Source organism: Oncorhynchus mykiss, chromosome 1 (assembly GCF_013265735.2).
Source record: "Oncorhynchus mykiss isolate Arlee chromosome 1, USDA_OmykA_1.1, whole genome shotgun sequence".
Taxonomy (NCBI): Eukaryota; Metazoa; Chordata; class Actinopteri; order Salmoniformes; family Salmonidae; genus Oncorhynchus; species Oncorhynchus mykiss.
In genome coordinates, this window is record NC_048565.1 from 54,822,264 (window position 1) to 54,840,195 (window position 17,932).

Below are 17,932 nucleotides of genomic sequence, written 5' to 3' on the forward strand. Positions count from 1 at the left end.
CTTACGAGCGGCGACCTTCGCCGCCGACCTCCCAAATGGACGGGAGACTCCGGCAGCGCCGGAGTGAAGGATGACTCCGGCAGCGCTGGAAAGGCAGGTGACTCCGGCAGCTCCTGGCTAACTGACGGCTCTGGCGGCTCCTGGCTGACTGACGGCTCTGGCGGCTCCTGGCTGACTGACGGCTCTGGCGGCTCCTGGCTGGCTGGCGGCTCTGGCGGCTCCTGAATGGCTGGCGGCTCAGGACAGACTGGCGGCTCTGGACAGACTGGCGGCTCTGGACAGACTAGCGGCTCTGGCGGCTCAGGACAGACTGGCGGCTCTGGCTGCTCAGGACAGACGGGAGACTCTGGCGGCTCAGAACAGACGGGAGACTCTGGCGGCTCAGGACAGACGGAAGACTCTGGCGGCGCAGGGCAGGAGGAAGGCTCTGCCAGCACTGGACAGGCAGGAGCATCTGTAGGGAGAAGACAGAGAGACAGCCTGGTGCGGGGGGCTGCCACCGGAGGGCTGGTGTGTGGAGGTGGCACCGGATAGACCGGACCGTGCAGGCACACTGGAGCTCTTGAGCACAGAGCCTGCCCAACCTTACTTGGTTGAATGCTCCCCGTAGCCAGGCCAGTGTGGCGAGGTGGAATAGCCCACATTGGGCTGTGGTGGCGAACCAGCGACACCATGCGTAAGGCTGGTGCCATGTACACCGGCCCGAGAAGACGCACTGGAGACCGGATGGCACCTGGCTTGATGCCCACTCTAGCCCGGCCGATACGAGGCGCTGGGATGTACCGCACCGGGCTATGCACACGCACGGTGCTTGCCCGGTCCCTCTCTCTCTCCGGAAAGCACGGGAAGTTGGCGCAGGTCTCCTACCTGCCTTCGCCACACTCCCCGTGTTCACACCCCAATACATTTTTGGGGCTGCCTCTCGGGCTTCCAGCCACGCCGACGTGCTGCCTCCTCATACCACCACCTCTCGGCTTTTCGCTGCCTCCAGCTCAGCCTTGAGGCGGCGATATTCTCCAGCCTGTGCCCATGGTCCCTTGCTGTCCAGAATCTCCTCCCAAGTCCATGAGTCCTGCGATCACTGCTGCTGCCCGTTACCACGCTGCTTGGTGGAAGAAGGAGAGGACCAAAGCGCAGCGTGGTTAGTGTTCATCTTTTTAATAAACAACTGAACACTTCAAAAAATGAAAAAAGTGACAACCAAAACAGTGCAGACACACAAAGACTGAAAATATAGAAAAACTAACATAGACTGCCCACCCCAACTCACGCCCTGACCATACTAAATAAAGACAAAACAAAGGAATAAAGGTCAGAACGTGACACTGTGCTCTATTAGATAGATTTCTGTGCCATATCATGGATTCTGAGCTGCAGTAAAAGTACATCTCCCACAATCTTATTATTATTATCAATTTCTTTCAACCAATCATCAGTCATTTGTGACTCGTTTCAGAAAACTAGGTGTATGTCACACATCATTACTTCACAGGAGAAGGATTTGAACGTAAACATTTTTTTTATATCAAAATGCATTTTTTTTAGCAAATGCCTTCTGAAATGTCTTCATGTGCCTTAATAACAAACCTGTATTCCATCCTTAAATACAAATACAATTGTTAAATTACAAGCCTAGTTGGTGTAGCCACGGAAAAAAGTAGGAACCTTCCCACTAGCCATGATTGGCTGAGATAATGGATGGGCTGGACATGCCGGGAGATGAGATTGGATTGGTCTGTAGCATGTAGTCTGTAATGTGAGCTGTTCAGACTCCTGGTGATGACCGGTTGTGACACAGCCCAGGATCAAACCCAGGTCTGTAGTGACGCTTCTGTCATAGTGCCTTCGACTGCTGCACCACTCGAGAGGCCTTGATAGTCCTTTCTACCGCACTGTTTTTGAAAGATATAACGTTAGTCGAGAACTACAAAAGTTTTGCGACTTTTCTCAACAACATTGATGCCCTGAATTTAGCAGGTGCTATCAACAGTTAACTGGAAAAAGTTGGAAAAAGTGATGGGCTACTTTCTGCACACGCCACAGTAAGTGTGAACCAGAGTGACTTAACACACTGCTGGCCAAACAAAACAGAGTTAAACACACTGTAGCTACAAACGAAAGAGTTATTAAGTGGTTCCAGTCTGCCTTGAAGCGTTCATCCAGGTATGCGGATAAGAGTCTTGCTACAATTTCAGTTATACTTTAAAATTTTGTCAGAAAATAATTTTTATTGCAAGTTAAAGTGTACTGTTAGTTAGCTAGAGAATGTTAGCTTGCTGGCTCGCTTGTGGTAATATTACTACAAACTTGTAGTAATATTACTTGAATCAGAAATGTATTTGCATTGCTAGTTATAGCCTAATGTTAGCTAGCTAACATTGAACCTAGTTTGTTAGCTTTAGTTACCTGCAGATTCATACTACAGCTATGACAATTTTTGTATTGGTAGCAGTATGAGTTGGGATTATGCTAGCTACTTGTCTAAACAAAAGACTCCACTTTGGCCGGATTATTACATGACCTATAAAATTAGCCAGGTGTGTCTGGGGGTGATTAAGGCCCTCTATTGTATTTCATGAACATGTGTACATGTCTAGACAATAGCGACCCATCCACTTAGCTAGATGTGGGTGAGGGGTGGTTATAGCATTTCCTTCACGACTCATCAATTTAGACAAGTATGTCGGGTAAGAGTCTATAATCTTTAATTATAAAATATTTTGATCTGGATACTTTCTGTTTTTGGTATTGCTACTATGCATGATTACAATGTGTCACTGTTCATGTTGGCATTTCCTGCCTAGGTTTACCCACTTTTCCAAAAATAGTTGTCAACATCAAATGTTTTTGTGATGATCTGATTCAATGAAAGACGGAGTTGAATTTCTTTCAGTTTTTTTTCACTCCCATCATTCTTATATCATTGATCTTGTTTTCAATATACTCAGGCCACCAGGTGGAGGTGGTGGGGTACCACTGGTGACCACTGTGGCATGAGGGGAGTCCAGCCTGAGGATGCCCACTATAGTAAGGGACCCTGCTGTGGGAGTGGAAGTGTGTGTGTGTGTGTGTGAGAGGAAGAGGGGTAGTAGGCAGCAGCACTAACCCTATACCTACATCCGGGTTGGATTATCACCCACAGCTATGGGACCGGTGGCCAGAAGTGAGTGAATGTTAGACATGTTCAATCAACCAGTCAGTTGTGACAGTGGTATGGTAGTCCTGGGGTACAGGCTTGGTGGGTCCATAATTTGCATTCCCAGCACTGCACCCAGACCTCCTTAGGCTTGTTACAACTAACCCTGACCCTTGCAGCCATTGGCTAGATTCAATTTTAGCTACATGTTAAAACTTTAGCATTGCTAACATTGCTTACATCAAATATATCTACCCGCTGGTTATAAACCTGATATAACCTGCTACATTCACACCTCTACCATAGCACTGTTCCTACATGCTCAAAAGAGTAGATTATACACTATTCATAGGCTTCTAGCCTTCACCACTCTATAACCTTCCCATTATCTCATGCTCTGTCTGAAGGATCGTTTAGAGCCAATACCTGTGTCCCACTTCCTGGCCCTAGTGATAGAAACAGAGAGGAGACCTTCCTTCTTCTTATGAGTGTATGTGTGTGTGGTGCGTGTCAGTGTTGTGCTGAGAGTGGGCTCGTGGCCATGGCCGAGTGCTGCTGTATCCATCCAGAACCCCTCAGACACACACATACACACAAACCAGACAGGAGACTAACCAGAGTTCCATCAAAAAGACAAATGAAAGAGTAACACAAAACAGAGATGGACTCAAAATAAAAACAGTCAGCATTTCTCATTCTGTTTTCTCCCTCAAGGCTCTTGCTTTAAAAGGGAGCAGGGTCTTTGTCATTGACACAGATTACATCAGTAAGAATTCCTTTGAAACATTGTTGAGTGATGAATGAGATCCTAATAGCCTACTTCAGTCAGTTCCATCATGGGTTAACACCTACCATATGCAGGTTATCATAGTGAACAGGGTGGGCACAGGTTGAAGATGAGGGCACCTGCATATGTTCCAACAAAGAGAACTGTATATCTGCACACCTTACAAATAGGCTACAGGCATACCCTCTGTTAGGTTTGAAATTAATGCAAGTTATGATCTATGGTCTATTCTGATACTGTACATGGGCAACAATTAAACAAAGCAAACCAGGATCCTCCCTCTGACTTTTTCCTGTACTCCACCAGGGCCAGTATCCACAAAGCGTTTCAGAGTAGCAGTGCTGATCTAGGATCAGACTACTCCGTCCATGTAATCTTAATCCATTATTATCTAATAGACAAAACTGAAATAGACAAAGCATTTATACTCTCAGACGCTTTATGAATATAGGCCCAGGCTTTCAACATTACTCTCTGCTCAGCTGTGGCAGACAGACACTAACTGTGTGCATATGCTGCTATCTTCTGGCTGTGTTCAGTATTGCAGCTGTCTGATCCTGCCTTGGCCACATTTCAGACCCCTTGACTTTTTCCACATTTTGTTATGTTGTAGCCTTATTCTAAAATGGATTAAATAAATACAATTCCTCAGCAATCTACACACAATACCCCACACTGACAAAGCAAATAAGGTTGAGAAATATTTGCTAATATATAACAAATAGAAAATCAGACCCTTTGCTATGAGATTCAAAATTGAGCTCAGGTGCATCCTGTTTCCATTGATCAGAGCAAAAACAAAGCCATGGGGTCGAAGGTATTGTCCTCATAGCTCCGAGACAGGATTGTGTCGAAGGCACAGATCTGGGGAAGGGTAGCAAAATATTTCCGCAGAATTGAAGGTCACCAAGAAGACAGTGGCATCAATCATTCTTAGATGGAAGTTTGGAACCACCAAGACTCTTCCTAGAGCTGGCCGCCCGGCCAAACTGAGCAATTGGGGAGAAGGGCCTTGGTCAGGGAGGTGACCAAGAGCTTTAGAGTTATTCTGTGGAGATGGGAGAACCTTCCAGGACAACCATCTCTGCAGCACTCCACCAATCAGGCCTTTATGGTAGAGTGGCCAGACGGAAGCCACTCCTCAGTAAAAAGCAGCCCGCTTGGAGTTTGCCAAAAGGCACCTAAAGACTCTCAGACCAATGGAAACAAGATTATCTGGTCTGATGAAACCAAGATGGAACTCTTTGGCCTGTATGCCAAGCGTCATGTCTGGAGGAAACCTGGCACCATCCCTACAGTGAAGCATGATGGTGGCAGCATCATGCTGTGGGGATGTTTTCAAAGACAGGGACTGGGAGACTAGTCAGGATCGAGGCAAAGATGAACGGAGCAAAGTACAGTGATCCTTGATGAAAACCTTCTCCAGAGCGCTCAAACCCTCAAAGTGGGGCAAAGTTTCACCTTCCAACAGGAAAACGACACTAAGCACAAAGCATAGACAACGCAGGTGTGGCTTCGGGACAAGTCTCTGAATGTCCTTGAGTGGCCCAGCCAGAGCCCGGACTTGAACCCAACCGAACATCAATGGAGAGACCTGAAAATAGATGTGCAGCGACGCTCCTCATTCAACCTGACATAGCTTGAGGGGTTCTGCATAGAATAATGGGAGAAACTTCCCATAAACAGATGTGCCAAGCTTGAAGCATCATACCCAAGAAGACTCAAGGCTGTAATCGCTGCCAAAGATGCTTCAACAAAAGATGCTTCAACAAAGTGCTGAGTAAAGGATCTGAATACTTATGTCGATGTGATATTTCCTTTTTTATTTTGAAAGAATTAGCAAAAATTTCTAAACACCTGTTTTTGCTTTGTCATTATAGGGCATTGTGTGTAGATTGATGATAATTATTTTACATTTTTAAATACATTTTAGAATAAGGCTGTAACATAACAACATGTGGTAAATGTCAAGGGGTCTGAATACTTTACGAAGGCACTGTAAATCTGCAGATTGTAAGTCTTCCTCCTCTATCAAAATAAAATAAAATAATACAACTTAAAAATACAGTATAAATCCTTTCTTTTATAGTTTCTTAAAAAAATATAATACTGCTAATGGTTTGTGATGGATTCAGTTTATTGACAATCCTTGATACTGAATAAAAATTCCCAAATAGTTTTCCTTTTCAACATGGCTTCTAACTCCAGGAACACCCCTACATGTAACATACAACAAATGCATACATGACTTTAGAATGTTTCTATTGAGTCAAATAGAAACTTTCAAAACATAATATAAGTTAAATTATAAAAGTCTCAATTTGGCAGTACAAAGAGCACTTCACAGGGATTTTATATTTCATACCTCCACTGATTTTCGAATAATGCCTCGGCTTATTATTAAAAACTCTCTTCTTCGTGTCGAAAATGGCCAACTTAATAAAATAATAATACATCTGTTTTTGAATGTGTAGTTATACAAGTAATGCTGAAATGAGAAATGTAGCAACCTCTTAAAGTGATGGCAGTCATGTCCCTAAGGGGACCAACAGGTTCACCAACAGTCTGACTACAATAGCTACATAAAGTCAGGACCCAATTTCTCTATTCCACAGAAAATAGTGCCGATAATAGCAGTGAAGCTACTACATCAGCCAGCCAGACTGTAGTTAATAAGAGACAATGTCTGCATGCCAATTGGTGCCCTTTTTCCTATAAAGTATACCACTTTTGACCAGGGCTCAAAGGGAATACATAGGGGCTTTGGTCAAAAGTAGAGTGCACTATTATAGGGAATAGGTTGCAATTTGAGAGCAGGCGGGCTGAGGCGATCACTTTCTTTCCAATATAAAATACTGACCATGCTCAGTGACTCAAACCATCACTAATTTGTCCCTTAGTAAAGTCATATGTTTTTAAAAATCCCATGAAAAAATGACAAAGATATGACAAACAAAATAATAAAAGAAAGTAAAACACAAGCATAATATATCATACACACATATACACTGAGTGTACAAAACATTAGGAAACCTGCTCTAAATCCACTTGAATCAGTGTAGATGAAGGGGAGGAGGAGACAGGTTAAAGAATAATTTTTTGAGACATGGATTGTGTATGTGTGCTATTCAGAGGGTGAATGGGCAAGACAAAATATTTGCCTTTGAACGGGGTATGGTAGTAGGTGTCAGGGGCACCAATTTAAGTGTGTCAAAAACTGCAACGCTGCTGGGTTTTTCATGCTCAACAGTTTCCTGTGTGTATCCAGAATGGTCCACCACCCAAAGGACATGCAGCCAACTTGACACAACTGTGGAAAGCATTGGAGTCAACATGGGCCTGCATCCTTGTGGAACGCTTTCGACACCTTGTAGAGTCCATTCCCCGATGAATTGAGACTTGTTCTGAGGGCAAAATTAGGAAGGTGTTCCTAAGGTTTTGTACACTCAGTGTATAATATACTTCATGAAATCTATTAATTCATCTTGGTAGCTACTCGTTTTCCGGAAACCAGTCAGACCAGACACACCTGTAAGAAAAAGGGAGGGCAGATGAAGGCAGAAGATACTAAGGCCTCCGTGGAGAGACTCATGAAAGAGTGGAGTAAAAAGTAAAACCCACCCCAGCACCACAAATAGCAGCTGTGGGATACCCCTCCTGCAGTACCCCCTCCACAGTGTTCCATAGTGTTGCATTTCAAGCCCCTCCCCAAAGCCCATCTTCAGAAAGTAGGAGTGCTGATCTACTATCAGTTGCCTTTTAGATAATAATGAATAGACAATAATTGAAAGGGGATACCTGATCATAGATCAGCACAGGTCCAGGTCCTTTCTCTGATCAACAGCTCACAAAAAGTCACTAAAGTGCTCTCACAAACAAAGCTAGCTTACTAACTAATTACGTAACAACCCCGAAAAGCGCTTCAGGAAGAGACAGAAAATAACAGATGAGAACTGAGGAACATCCTGGATTCATATGGGTGTTTGTTCACACTCACTCCATCAGATACGTTATATCCCACTGTTGAATTCATTAATACCTAAAGATGAGTGTCTTCTAAAACCAAGTCATTTGATGAAAGATAAGGCAAAATGTGTGTGTCCAAAAAGATACAGGTCCATATGTTGTGCTTGATTGAGAGTGTGTGTGTCCGGACACTGTGTCTGTGTTTCACTGTCAATGTGTGTCTGCGTGTCTGTGTTTCACTGTCAGAGTGTGTGGCTGCGTGTCTGTGTTTCACTGTCAGAGTGTATGTCTGCATGTCTGTGTTTCACTGTCAGAGTGTGAGTCTGCGTTTCACTGTCAGAGTGTGTGTCTGCATGTCTGTTTTTCACTGTCAGAGTGTGTGTCTGCGTGTCTGTGTTTCACTGTCAGAGTGTGTGTCTGCGTGTCTGTGTTTCACTGTCAGTGTGTGTCTGCATGTCTGTGTTTCACTGTCAGAGTGTGTGTCCGCATTTCACTGTCAAGAGTGTGTGTTTGCGTGTCTGTGTTTCACTGTCAGAGTGTGTGTCTGCGTGTCTGTGTTTCACTGTCAGAGTGTGTGTCTGCGTGTCTGTGTTTCACTGTCAGTGTGTGTCTGCGTGTCTGTGTTTCACTGTCAGAGTGTGTGTCTGCGTTTCACTGTCAGTGTGTGTCTGCGTGTCTGTGTTTCACTGTCAGTGTGTGTGCCTGCGTGTCTGTGTTTCACTGTCAGAGTGTGTGTCTGCATGTCTGTGTTTCACTGTCAGTGTGTGTCTGCGTGTCTGTGTTCCACTGTCAGAGTGTGTGTCTGCGTGTCTGTGTTTCACTGTCAGAGTGTGTGTCTGCATGTATGTGTTTCACCGTCAGAGTGTGATTCTGCATGTCTGTGTTTCACTGTCAGAGTGTGTGTCTGCATGTCTGTGTGGTGTATAGCTTTTCCTGTCTTCAGGTCTTCATAGTCAGTACTTGGGTACTTTGGTGTAGTCCTCCTGGACAACACTCTTACACAGGCACATAGACAGGATCATTCCCAGAAGCTGGAGGACGAAACAACTGGGTTAGTTATGCTAAAAGCACGCACGCACGCACACATGCACGCACAAACACACACACACGTGTGCCCAAAAGCACCAATGCATGCACACACAGATAGACAGACACACGCACGCACACGGCAAGCACACACACAAGCATTAAAACCAAAACTAGCATACACAAAGACAACCACACCAGGCGCAGCAACAGGGTGGGGCACAGTAGACCTCCTATTATTAATCTTGAAGGTGCAGGATGCATACACATTCATACCTCACATGATGAGGGACTGTGTGTGGGCATGTATGTAATGTGTGTGTGAGGGCCTGTGTGTGTGTGCAATACCTCAATGACTGCCACTCCAACACAGATTCCAAGAATAACTCCACAGTTCTCCAGAAGCCAGCCCTCCACACTATGCATGCAGCCCTGTAGAAAGAGGGGGGAGAGCGAGAGAGACAGATTTTAATTTTAGAAAACCTTGAATGGCACAATCCAGGTAATGTACATACCGTACAGAGTGGCGAACCGTCATTCAGGGCAGCTTTGAGCCCCACATTTTTGCCCCCCCCCCCCCAAAAAAAATGAAAGGGGTTGCAGTCTGCTGTGAAGCATTCGTCCATGTATACGGGTAAGAGTCTAGCTACAGATTCAGATATTATACATACAGTTGAAGTCGGAAGTTTACATGCATTTAGATTGGAGTCATTAGAACTCGTTTTTCAACCACTCCACAAATTTCTTGCTAACAAACTATAGTTTTGGCAAGTCGGTTAGGACATCTACTTTGTGCATGACAAGCAATTTTTACAACAATTGTTTACAGACAGATTATTTCACATACTGTACTGTATCACAATTCCAGTGGGTCAGAAGATAAAATACACAAAGTTGACTGTGCCTTTAAACAGCTTGGACAATTCCAGAAAATGATATCCTGGCTTTAGAAGCTTCTGAAAGGCTAATTGACATCATTTGAGTCAATTAGAGGTGTACCTGTGGATGTGATTCAAGGCCTACCTTTCAACTCAGTGCCTCTTTTCTTGACATCATGATGAAAATTAAAATGAAATCAGACCTCCACAAGTCTGGTTCATTCTTGGGAGCAATTTCCAAACGCCTGAAGGTACCACGTTCATCTGTACAAAGAATAGTACGCAAGTATAAACACCATGGGACCACGCAGCATCATACTCGGCCTGTCCCCTAGAGATGAACGTACTTTGGTGCGAAAAGTGCAAATCAATCCCAGAACAACAGCAAAGGACCTTGTGAAGATGCTGGAGGAAACAGGTACAAAAGTATCTATATCCACATTAAAACGAGTCCCTATATCGACATAACCTGAAAGGCCGCTCAGCAAGGAAGAAGCCACTGCTCCAAAACCGCCATAAAAAAGCCAGACTAAGGTTTGCATCTGCACATGGGGACAAAGATTGTAATTTTTTGAGAAATGTCCTCTGGTCTGATGAAATTGAAATAGAACTGTTTGGCAAAAATGACCATCGTTATTTTTTGGGAAAAAGGGGGAATCTTGTTAGCCGAAGAACAACATCCCAACCGTAAAGCACGGGGGTGGCAGCATCATGTTGTGGGGTGCTTTGCTGCAGGAGGGACTGGTGGACTTCACAAAATAGATGGCATCATGGGTAGGACAATTATGTGGATATATTGAAGCAACATCAGTCAGGAAGTTAAAGCTTGGTTGCAAATGGATCTTCCAAATGGACAATGACCCCAAGCAGACTTCCAAAGTTGTGGCAAAATGGCTTAAGGACAACAAAGGCAAGGCATTGGAGTGGCCATCACAAAGCCCTGACCTCAATCCTACAGAAAATGTGTGGGCAGAACTGAAAAAAGTGTGTGCGAGCAAGAGGGCCTACAAACCTGATTCATTTACACCAGCTCTGTCAGGAGGAATGGGCCAAAATTCACCCAACTTATTTACCCAAGCTTGTGGAAGGCTACCCAAAATGTTTGACCCAAGTTAAACAATTTAAAGGCAATGCTACCAAATACTAATTGAGTGTATGTACACTTCTGACCCACTGGGAATGTGATGAAAGAAATAAAAGCTGAAATAAATCATTTTCGCTACTATTATTTTGACATTTCACATTCTTAAAATAAAGTGGTGATCCTAACTGACCTAAGACAGGGAATTTTTACTAGGATTAAATGTCAGAAATTGTGAAAAACTGAGTTTAAATGTATTTGGCTAAGGTGTATGTAAACTTCCGACTTCAACTGTACATACTCTACCGTTCAGAAGTTTGGGGTCATTTAGAAATGTCCATGTTTTTTTGTCCATTAAAATAACATCAAATTGATCAGAAATACAGTGTAGACATTGTTAATGTAAATGACTATTGTAGCTGGAAACGGCAGATTTTTTTATGGAATATAAAAAGCGTACAGAGGCCCATTATCAGCAACCATCACTCCTGTGTTCCAATGGCACGTTGTGTTAGCTAATCCAAGCTTATCATTTTAAAAGGCTAATTGATCATTAGAAAACCCTTTTGCAATTATGTTAACACAGCTGAAAACTGTTGTCCTGTTTAAAGAAGCAATAAAACTGGCCTTCTTCAGACTAGTTGAGTATCTGGAGCATTAGCATTTGTGGATTTGTGGGTTTGATTAGAGGCTCGAAGTGGCCAGAAGCAAAGACCTTTCTTCTGAAATTAGTCAGTCTATTCTTGTTATGAGAAATTAAGGCTATTACATGTGAGAAATTGGCAAGACACTGAAGATCTTGTACATCGCTGTGTACTACTCCCTTCACAGAACAACGCAAACTGTCTCTAACTAGAATAGAAAGACGAGTGGGAGGCCCCGGTGCACAACTGAGCAAGAGGACAAGTACATTAGAGTGTCTAGTTTGAGAAACAGACGCCTCACAAGTCCTCAACTGGCAGCTTCATTAAATAGTACCCACAAATCACCAGTCTCAACGTCAACAGTGAAGAGGCGACTCTGGGATGATGGCCTTCTAGGCAGAGTTCCTCTGTCCAGTGTCTGTGTTCTTTTGCCCATCTTAATCTTTTATTTTTATTGGCCAGTCTGAGATATGGCTTTTTCTTTGCAACTCTGCCTGGAAGGCCAGCATCCCGGAGTCTCTTCAGAATTCTCCTGAAGAGAGAAAGAGATTGAGAGAAATAGAGAGGGGGAGAGCAATAGATACAGGGAGAGAGAGGGAGAGAGAGGTGTGCAGAAAGAGGTAAGAATAAAGGGGTGATCCAAACGAGTCAGGACACAGAGCGCTCTCCAAACACCACCGTTGTCTTTGGACGAGGCTCAGTGCAGCATGCATACCGGTGTGTGTGTGTGTTGTCTTTGGCGGGGCCTGTAGTGCGGTAGAATAACAACCAGAGGCTGGCTGGAAAGAGAGAACATAAAAAGGATCCCTCTATAATAACAGTCCAGCAGCCTTACGGGAAAACATAGGAAACATTAATCAGCCCTTTGCTGTGTGTGTGTCTCTGCTGTGTGAATAGAGGCCTTTACTCAACACAAACAACAGGGATTGCTGCTGTCAACAGGGTGAGCAGGGTGATTAAGTACTACTGTAGTCCTGCCGTACTGAATTACCATCTGGGACATGACTAGGTTGCTGTCGGATGGTCAGGTGGAGTCTGATTAGATTCATATAGGAATATAACTTTGTAATGAGATGACACAGACCTTTGCTAAAAATACATTTTCTGTTCAAATTAAATATAAAGAGAGAAGTTTAGCTATGGTTTGCCCTAATGAACAAGAGCCAGGGTGTGGCTCATATACAGGCAGGTCAGCAGACAGGTGTACACAGATCCCAGTCTCCTTGACGTCTGTTCCTCTCCCTCCCTCTATACTACTTCGTATACAGGCAGGTCAGCAGACAGGTGTTCACAGAGCCCAGTCTCCTTGACATCTGTCCCCCTCCCTCCCTCTATACTATTTCATAAACAGGCAGGTCAGCAGACAGGTGTTCACAGAGCCCAGTCTCCCTCCCTCCCTCCATACCGTTTCGTAGACTGGCAGATCGGTAGAGCATGGTTTAATGTCAGTCCCCCCTATCCCATCCTCTCTCTTTAGCTTTCCCTCCCTTCCAACTCTCTCCAACATACCGTTTTTGTAGACAGGCAGGTCAGTAGACAGGTGTTCACACAGCCTACTCCTTGATATCTGTTCCCCCCTCTCTCTATCTCCCCCCTTCAACATACCGTTTCGTAGACCGGGAGGATGTTGGACAAGTGTTCACAGAGCCCTGTCTCCTTGACGTCTGTCCCGGGCAGGGTTTCGTTCCGACAGGAGCAAGGGTACATGGAGACAGAACTGTTCCTGATCCATACATTCTCCGACCAGTTGCCTGGGCCAGTCCAACCACAGCACTTCATCTGGAAGGCGGAGGGGAGGGGGTGGAGGCAGGACAGGGAGGTGGGAAGAGGATGGGGGAGAGAGAGAGGGGGGATTGGCAGAAAGAAAGAACAAAAGAAAGAGAAATAGGGAGAGAAAGCATGATTCATATGTACCAGTTAAATTCTTTGCTGAAACAGACAGTGTTCAAACAGCAAAAGAAGCCCAACACTCCGTGCCTGATGCTGGCATGAACATTTTGGGGTGATAGGCTTGACAGGACAGTCAGATATGCAAGAATGAACAGGGGAGGGGGATGTTAAATTGGAAACCTTTTGAATAACAAGCACTCTCGCTTGTGCTTTTGAAATCACAGTATCACATTCAGTTGACAACTGAACTATACTGAACAAAAATATAAACGCAAATGAAACAATATCAAAGATGTTGCTGACTTACAGTTCATATAAGGAAATCAGTCAATTTAAATAAATTCATTAGGCACTAATCTATGGATTTCACATGACTGGGCAATTGGTGGGCCTGGGAGACAGGCCCATACAATCATAATGAGTTTTTCATCACAAAAGGGGTGTATTTCAGACAGAAATACTCTTCCGCACACCCTCTGACGATACCGCAGGTGAAGAAGCTGGATGTGGACGTCCTGGGTTGGCGTGGTTACACGTGGTCTGCGATTGTGATGGAAATTCTCTAAAACGACGTTGAATGCAGCTTATGGTAGAGAAATTAACATTCAATTCTCTGGCAAGTGCTCTGGTGGACATTCCTGCAGTCAGCATGCCAAATGCTTGTTCCCTAAAAACTTGAGACATCCGTGGCATTGTGTTGTTTTACAAAACTGCATATGTTTAACCTCACTAGGGTAGGGGGTACTATTTTCACCTGCGGATGAAAAGCGTGCCCAAAGTAAACTGCCTGCTACTCAGGCCCAGAAGCTAGGATATGCATAGAGTAGATTTGGATAGAAAACACTCCAAAGTTTTTAAAACTGTTAAAATAATGTCTGTGCGTATAACAGAAATGAAATAGCAGGCGAAATCCATGAGGAAAATCCATCCAGGAAGTGCCATTATTTTTAAATGGCTGTTTTTCCAATGAAAGCCTATCCACTAGTTGTGAACAGTCTTTAGACATTGTTTCAGGATTTTATTCTGAAAAATGAGGGAGAATGACAACTTTGAGTCAGTGGATAGTGGGATGTCCACAGAGCTGTTTCCTGCGCACGACCTGACAGCACGCCTTTCTTGTTTTTCTTATATATTGACGACGCTATTGTTCGGTTGAAATATTATTGATTATTTAGGCTAAAAACAACCTGAGGATTGATTACAAACATCGTTTGAGATGATTCTACGAACTTTACGGATACTATTTGGAATTTTCGTCTGCCTCTTGTGACAGCATTTGTGCCATTGGATTACTGAACAAAACGCGCCAACAAAATGGAGGTTTTTGGATATAAAGAGGGACTTTATTGAACAAAACAAACATTTATTGTGTAACTGGGAGTCTTGTGAGTGCAACCATACAAAGATCATCAAAGGTAAGTGATTAATTGTATTGCTATTTCTGACATTCATGACTCATCTACTTGGCTGGCAACTGTATGTAATGTTTTGTGTGCTGAGCGCTGTCCTCAGATAATCGCATGGTGTGCTTTCGCTGAAAAGCCTTTTTGAAATCTGACACGGCGCACTGGATTAACAACAAGATAAGCTTTATTTGGATGTATTACACTTGTGATTTCATGAAAGTTAAATATTTATAGTAATTTAATTTGAATTTGGCGCTCTGCAATTTCACTGGATGTTGGCCAGGTGGGACGCTACCGTCCCACACCCCCTAGAGAGGTTAATGATCATGCTGTTTAACCTGTTTGGGCTAGGGGGCAGCATTTTCACTTTTGGATGAAAAGAGTGCCCAGAGTAAACTGCCTCCTACTCAGTCCAGATGCTAATATATGCATATTATTAGTAGTATTGGAAAGAAACACTCTGAAGTTTCTAAAACGGTTTGACTGATGTCTGTGAGTATAACATAACTCATATGGCAGGCAGGCAAAAACCTGAGAAAAAATCCAAACAGGAAGTGGGAAATCTGAGGCTTGTAGTTTTTCAACTCAGCTGTTATTGAAGATACAGTGGGATATTGGTCATCTTGCACTTCCCAAGGCTTCCACTAGATGTCAACAGTCTTTAGAATGTTGTTTGATGCTTCTACTATGAAGGGGGGCTGAATGAGAGGGGAATGAGTCAGAGGTCTGGCAGAGAACCACGGGCTCGTGACGCACGGTCATGAGAAAGTTACCTCTCGTTCCATTGCTTTTCTACAAAAGATGGAATTCTATGGTTGGGACATTATTGAACATTTATGATAAAAACATCCTAAAGATTGATTCTACACATCATTTGATATGTTTCTACGACCAGCAATATAACTTTTTGGACTTTTCGTCCGACATTTCCGCTGGAATTGCCCGCGCCTCGTGAGTGTCGATTTGTTTACTAAACGCGCAAACAAAAGGAGGTGTTTGGACATAAATGATGAACTTTACCGAACAAATCAAACATTTATTGTGGAACTGGGATTCCTTGGAGTGCATTCTGATGAAGATCATCAAAGGTAAGTTAATATTTATAATGCTATTTCTGACTTTTACTGACTCCACAACATGGCGGGTATCTTTTTGGCTTGATTTGTTGTCTGAGCGCCGTACTCAAGATTATGTTTTTTTCGTAAAGTTTTTTTGAAATCTGACACAGCGGTTGCATTAAGGAATTTATTTAAAGTTCCATGTATGATAGTTCTATCTATTATCAATGTTTATTATGAGTATTTCTGTAAATTGATGTGGCTCTCTGCAAAATCACCGCATGTTTTGGAACTACTGAACATAACACGCCAATGTAAACTGAGATTTTTGGATATAAATATTCACTTTATCGAACAAAACATACATCCTATGAGTGTCATCTGATGAAGATCATTAACAACGTTTGCCATGTTTCTGTCGATATTGTGGAGCTAATTTGGAATATTTTCCGGCGTTGTCGTGACATGAAGAAACATGAAGAACAAACTATTTTGCCAACAAAAATAATATTTTTGGAAAAAAGGAACATTTGCTATCTAACTGGGAGTCTTGTGAGTGAAAACATCCGAAGCTCATCAAAGATAAACGATTTAATATTACTATTATTTTTTTTTTTTATTGAATTTGACCCCTTTTTCTCCCCAATTTCGTGGTATCCAATTGTTGTAGTAGCTACTATCTTGTCTCATCGCTACAACTCCCGTACGGGCTCGGGAGAGACGAAGGTTGAAAGTAATGCGTCCTCCGATACACAACCCAACCAGCCGCACTGCTTCTTAACACAGCGCGCATCCAACCCGGAAGCCAGCCGCACCAATGTGTCGGAGGAAACACCGTGCACCTGGCAACCTTGGTTAGCGCGCACTGTGCCCGGCCTGCCACAGGAGTCGCTGGTGCGCGATGAGACAAGGACATCCCTACCAACCAAGCCCTCCCTAACCCGGACGACGCTAGGCCAATTGTGCGTTGCCCCACGGACCTCCCGGTCGCGGCCGGTTACGACAGAGCCTGGGCGCGAACCCAGGGACTCTGATGGCACAGCTGGCGCCCTTAACCACTGCGCCACCCTGGAGGCCTTAAACGATTTAATTTGATTGCTTTTCTGATTTTCGTGACCAAGTTACCTGCTGCTAGCTGGACATAATTCTATGCTAGGCTATCAATAAACTTACACAAATGCTTGTCTTGCTTTGGCTGTAAAGCATATTTTGAAAATCTGAGATGACAGGGTGATTAACTAAAGGCTAAGCTGTGTTTCAATATATTTCACTTGTGATTTTTTTTTTCTAGTAATATTTATGTCCGTTGCGTTATGCTAATTAGTGTCAGATGGGAGTTACAACAAGTTAAAGGTTAGTGATTCATTTTACCTATATTTTTGCTTTTTGTGACAACTCTCTTTGGCTGGAAAAATGGCTTTGATTTTCTGTGACTTGGTGATGACCTAACATAATCGTTTGTGGAGCTTTCTCTGTGAAGCCTTTTTGAAATCAGAGACTGTGGCTGGATTAACGAGAATTGTATCTTCAAAATGGTGCCTAATACTTGTATGTTTTAGAAATTTGATTTATGAGATTTCTGTTGACTGAATTTGGCGCCCTACAATTTCATTGGCTGCTGGCGAGCGGTTCCGCTAGCGGATGGAACATTTCTGGGATCTTTTATTCAGCTCATGAAACATGGGACCAGCATTTTACATGTTGCGTTTCTATTTTTGTTCAGTGTAAATATCAACGTTGACAAAGTGGAAACTAAAGCTACTCACCGTCCTTTGTACATAGTCCCAGGTGTGTTCTGTGGTCCTGTTCTGACCAGTGTAGTTGACCAACATCCCCTTGATGATGTTGGACATCTCATGCTTCAGCTGCATAGGGAGACAAAGGAAATAATACATGCATGAGCTAATTTAACTTTCAAAGTTAGGACAAGAAAAGGTACTAAAAAAGGTACTAATATTATCTAGGCATGATGCACTAATATTATGAAACCTGAATATAGCACAGAGCATGGGTAATAATGCACACATCAACAGCACAATGGCATGTTTCAATTGCCTTTC

The 17,932-nt window shown here is 43.5% G+C and overlaps 1 protein-coding gene across 2 annotated transcripts in view; it reads right to left on the minus strand.

Moving 5' to 3' along the window:
* Positions 1-8,562: 8,562 nt before the first annotated feature.
* LOC110525455 (CD82 antigen) overlaps positions 8,563-17,932 on the minus strand; it is a 41,500-nt gene continuing 32,130 nt past the window's right edge. For both annotated transcript variants that reach the window (XM_036980594.1, XM_036980597.1), the window contains exons 6-9: positions 17,639-17,737; positions 13,124-13,297; positions 9,264-9,347; positions 8,563-8,920 (exon numbers count right to left, since the gene is read on the minus strand). In XM_036980594.1, coding sequence (XP_036836489.1) covers positions 8,843-8,920; positions 9,264-9,347; positions 13,124-13,297; positions 17,639-17,737 — 435 coding nt within the window. In that variant the 3' untranslated portion in view covers positions 8,563-8,842. The remainder of the gene's footprint in view (positions 8,921-9,263; positions 9,348-13,123; positions 13,298-17,638; positions 17,738-17,932) is intronic.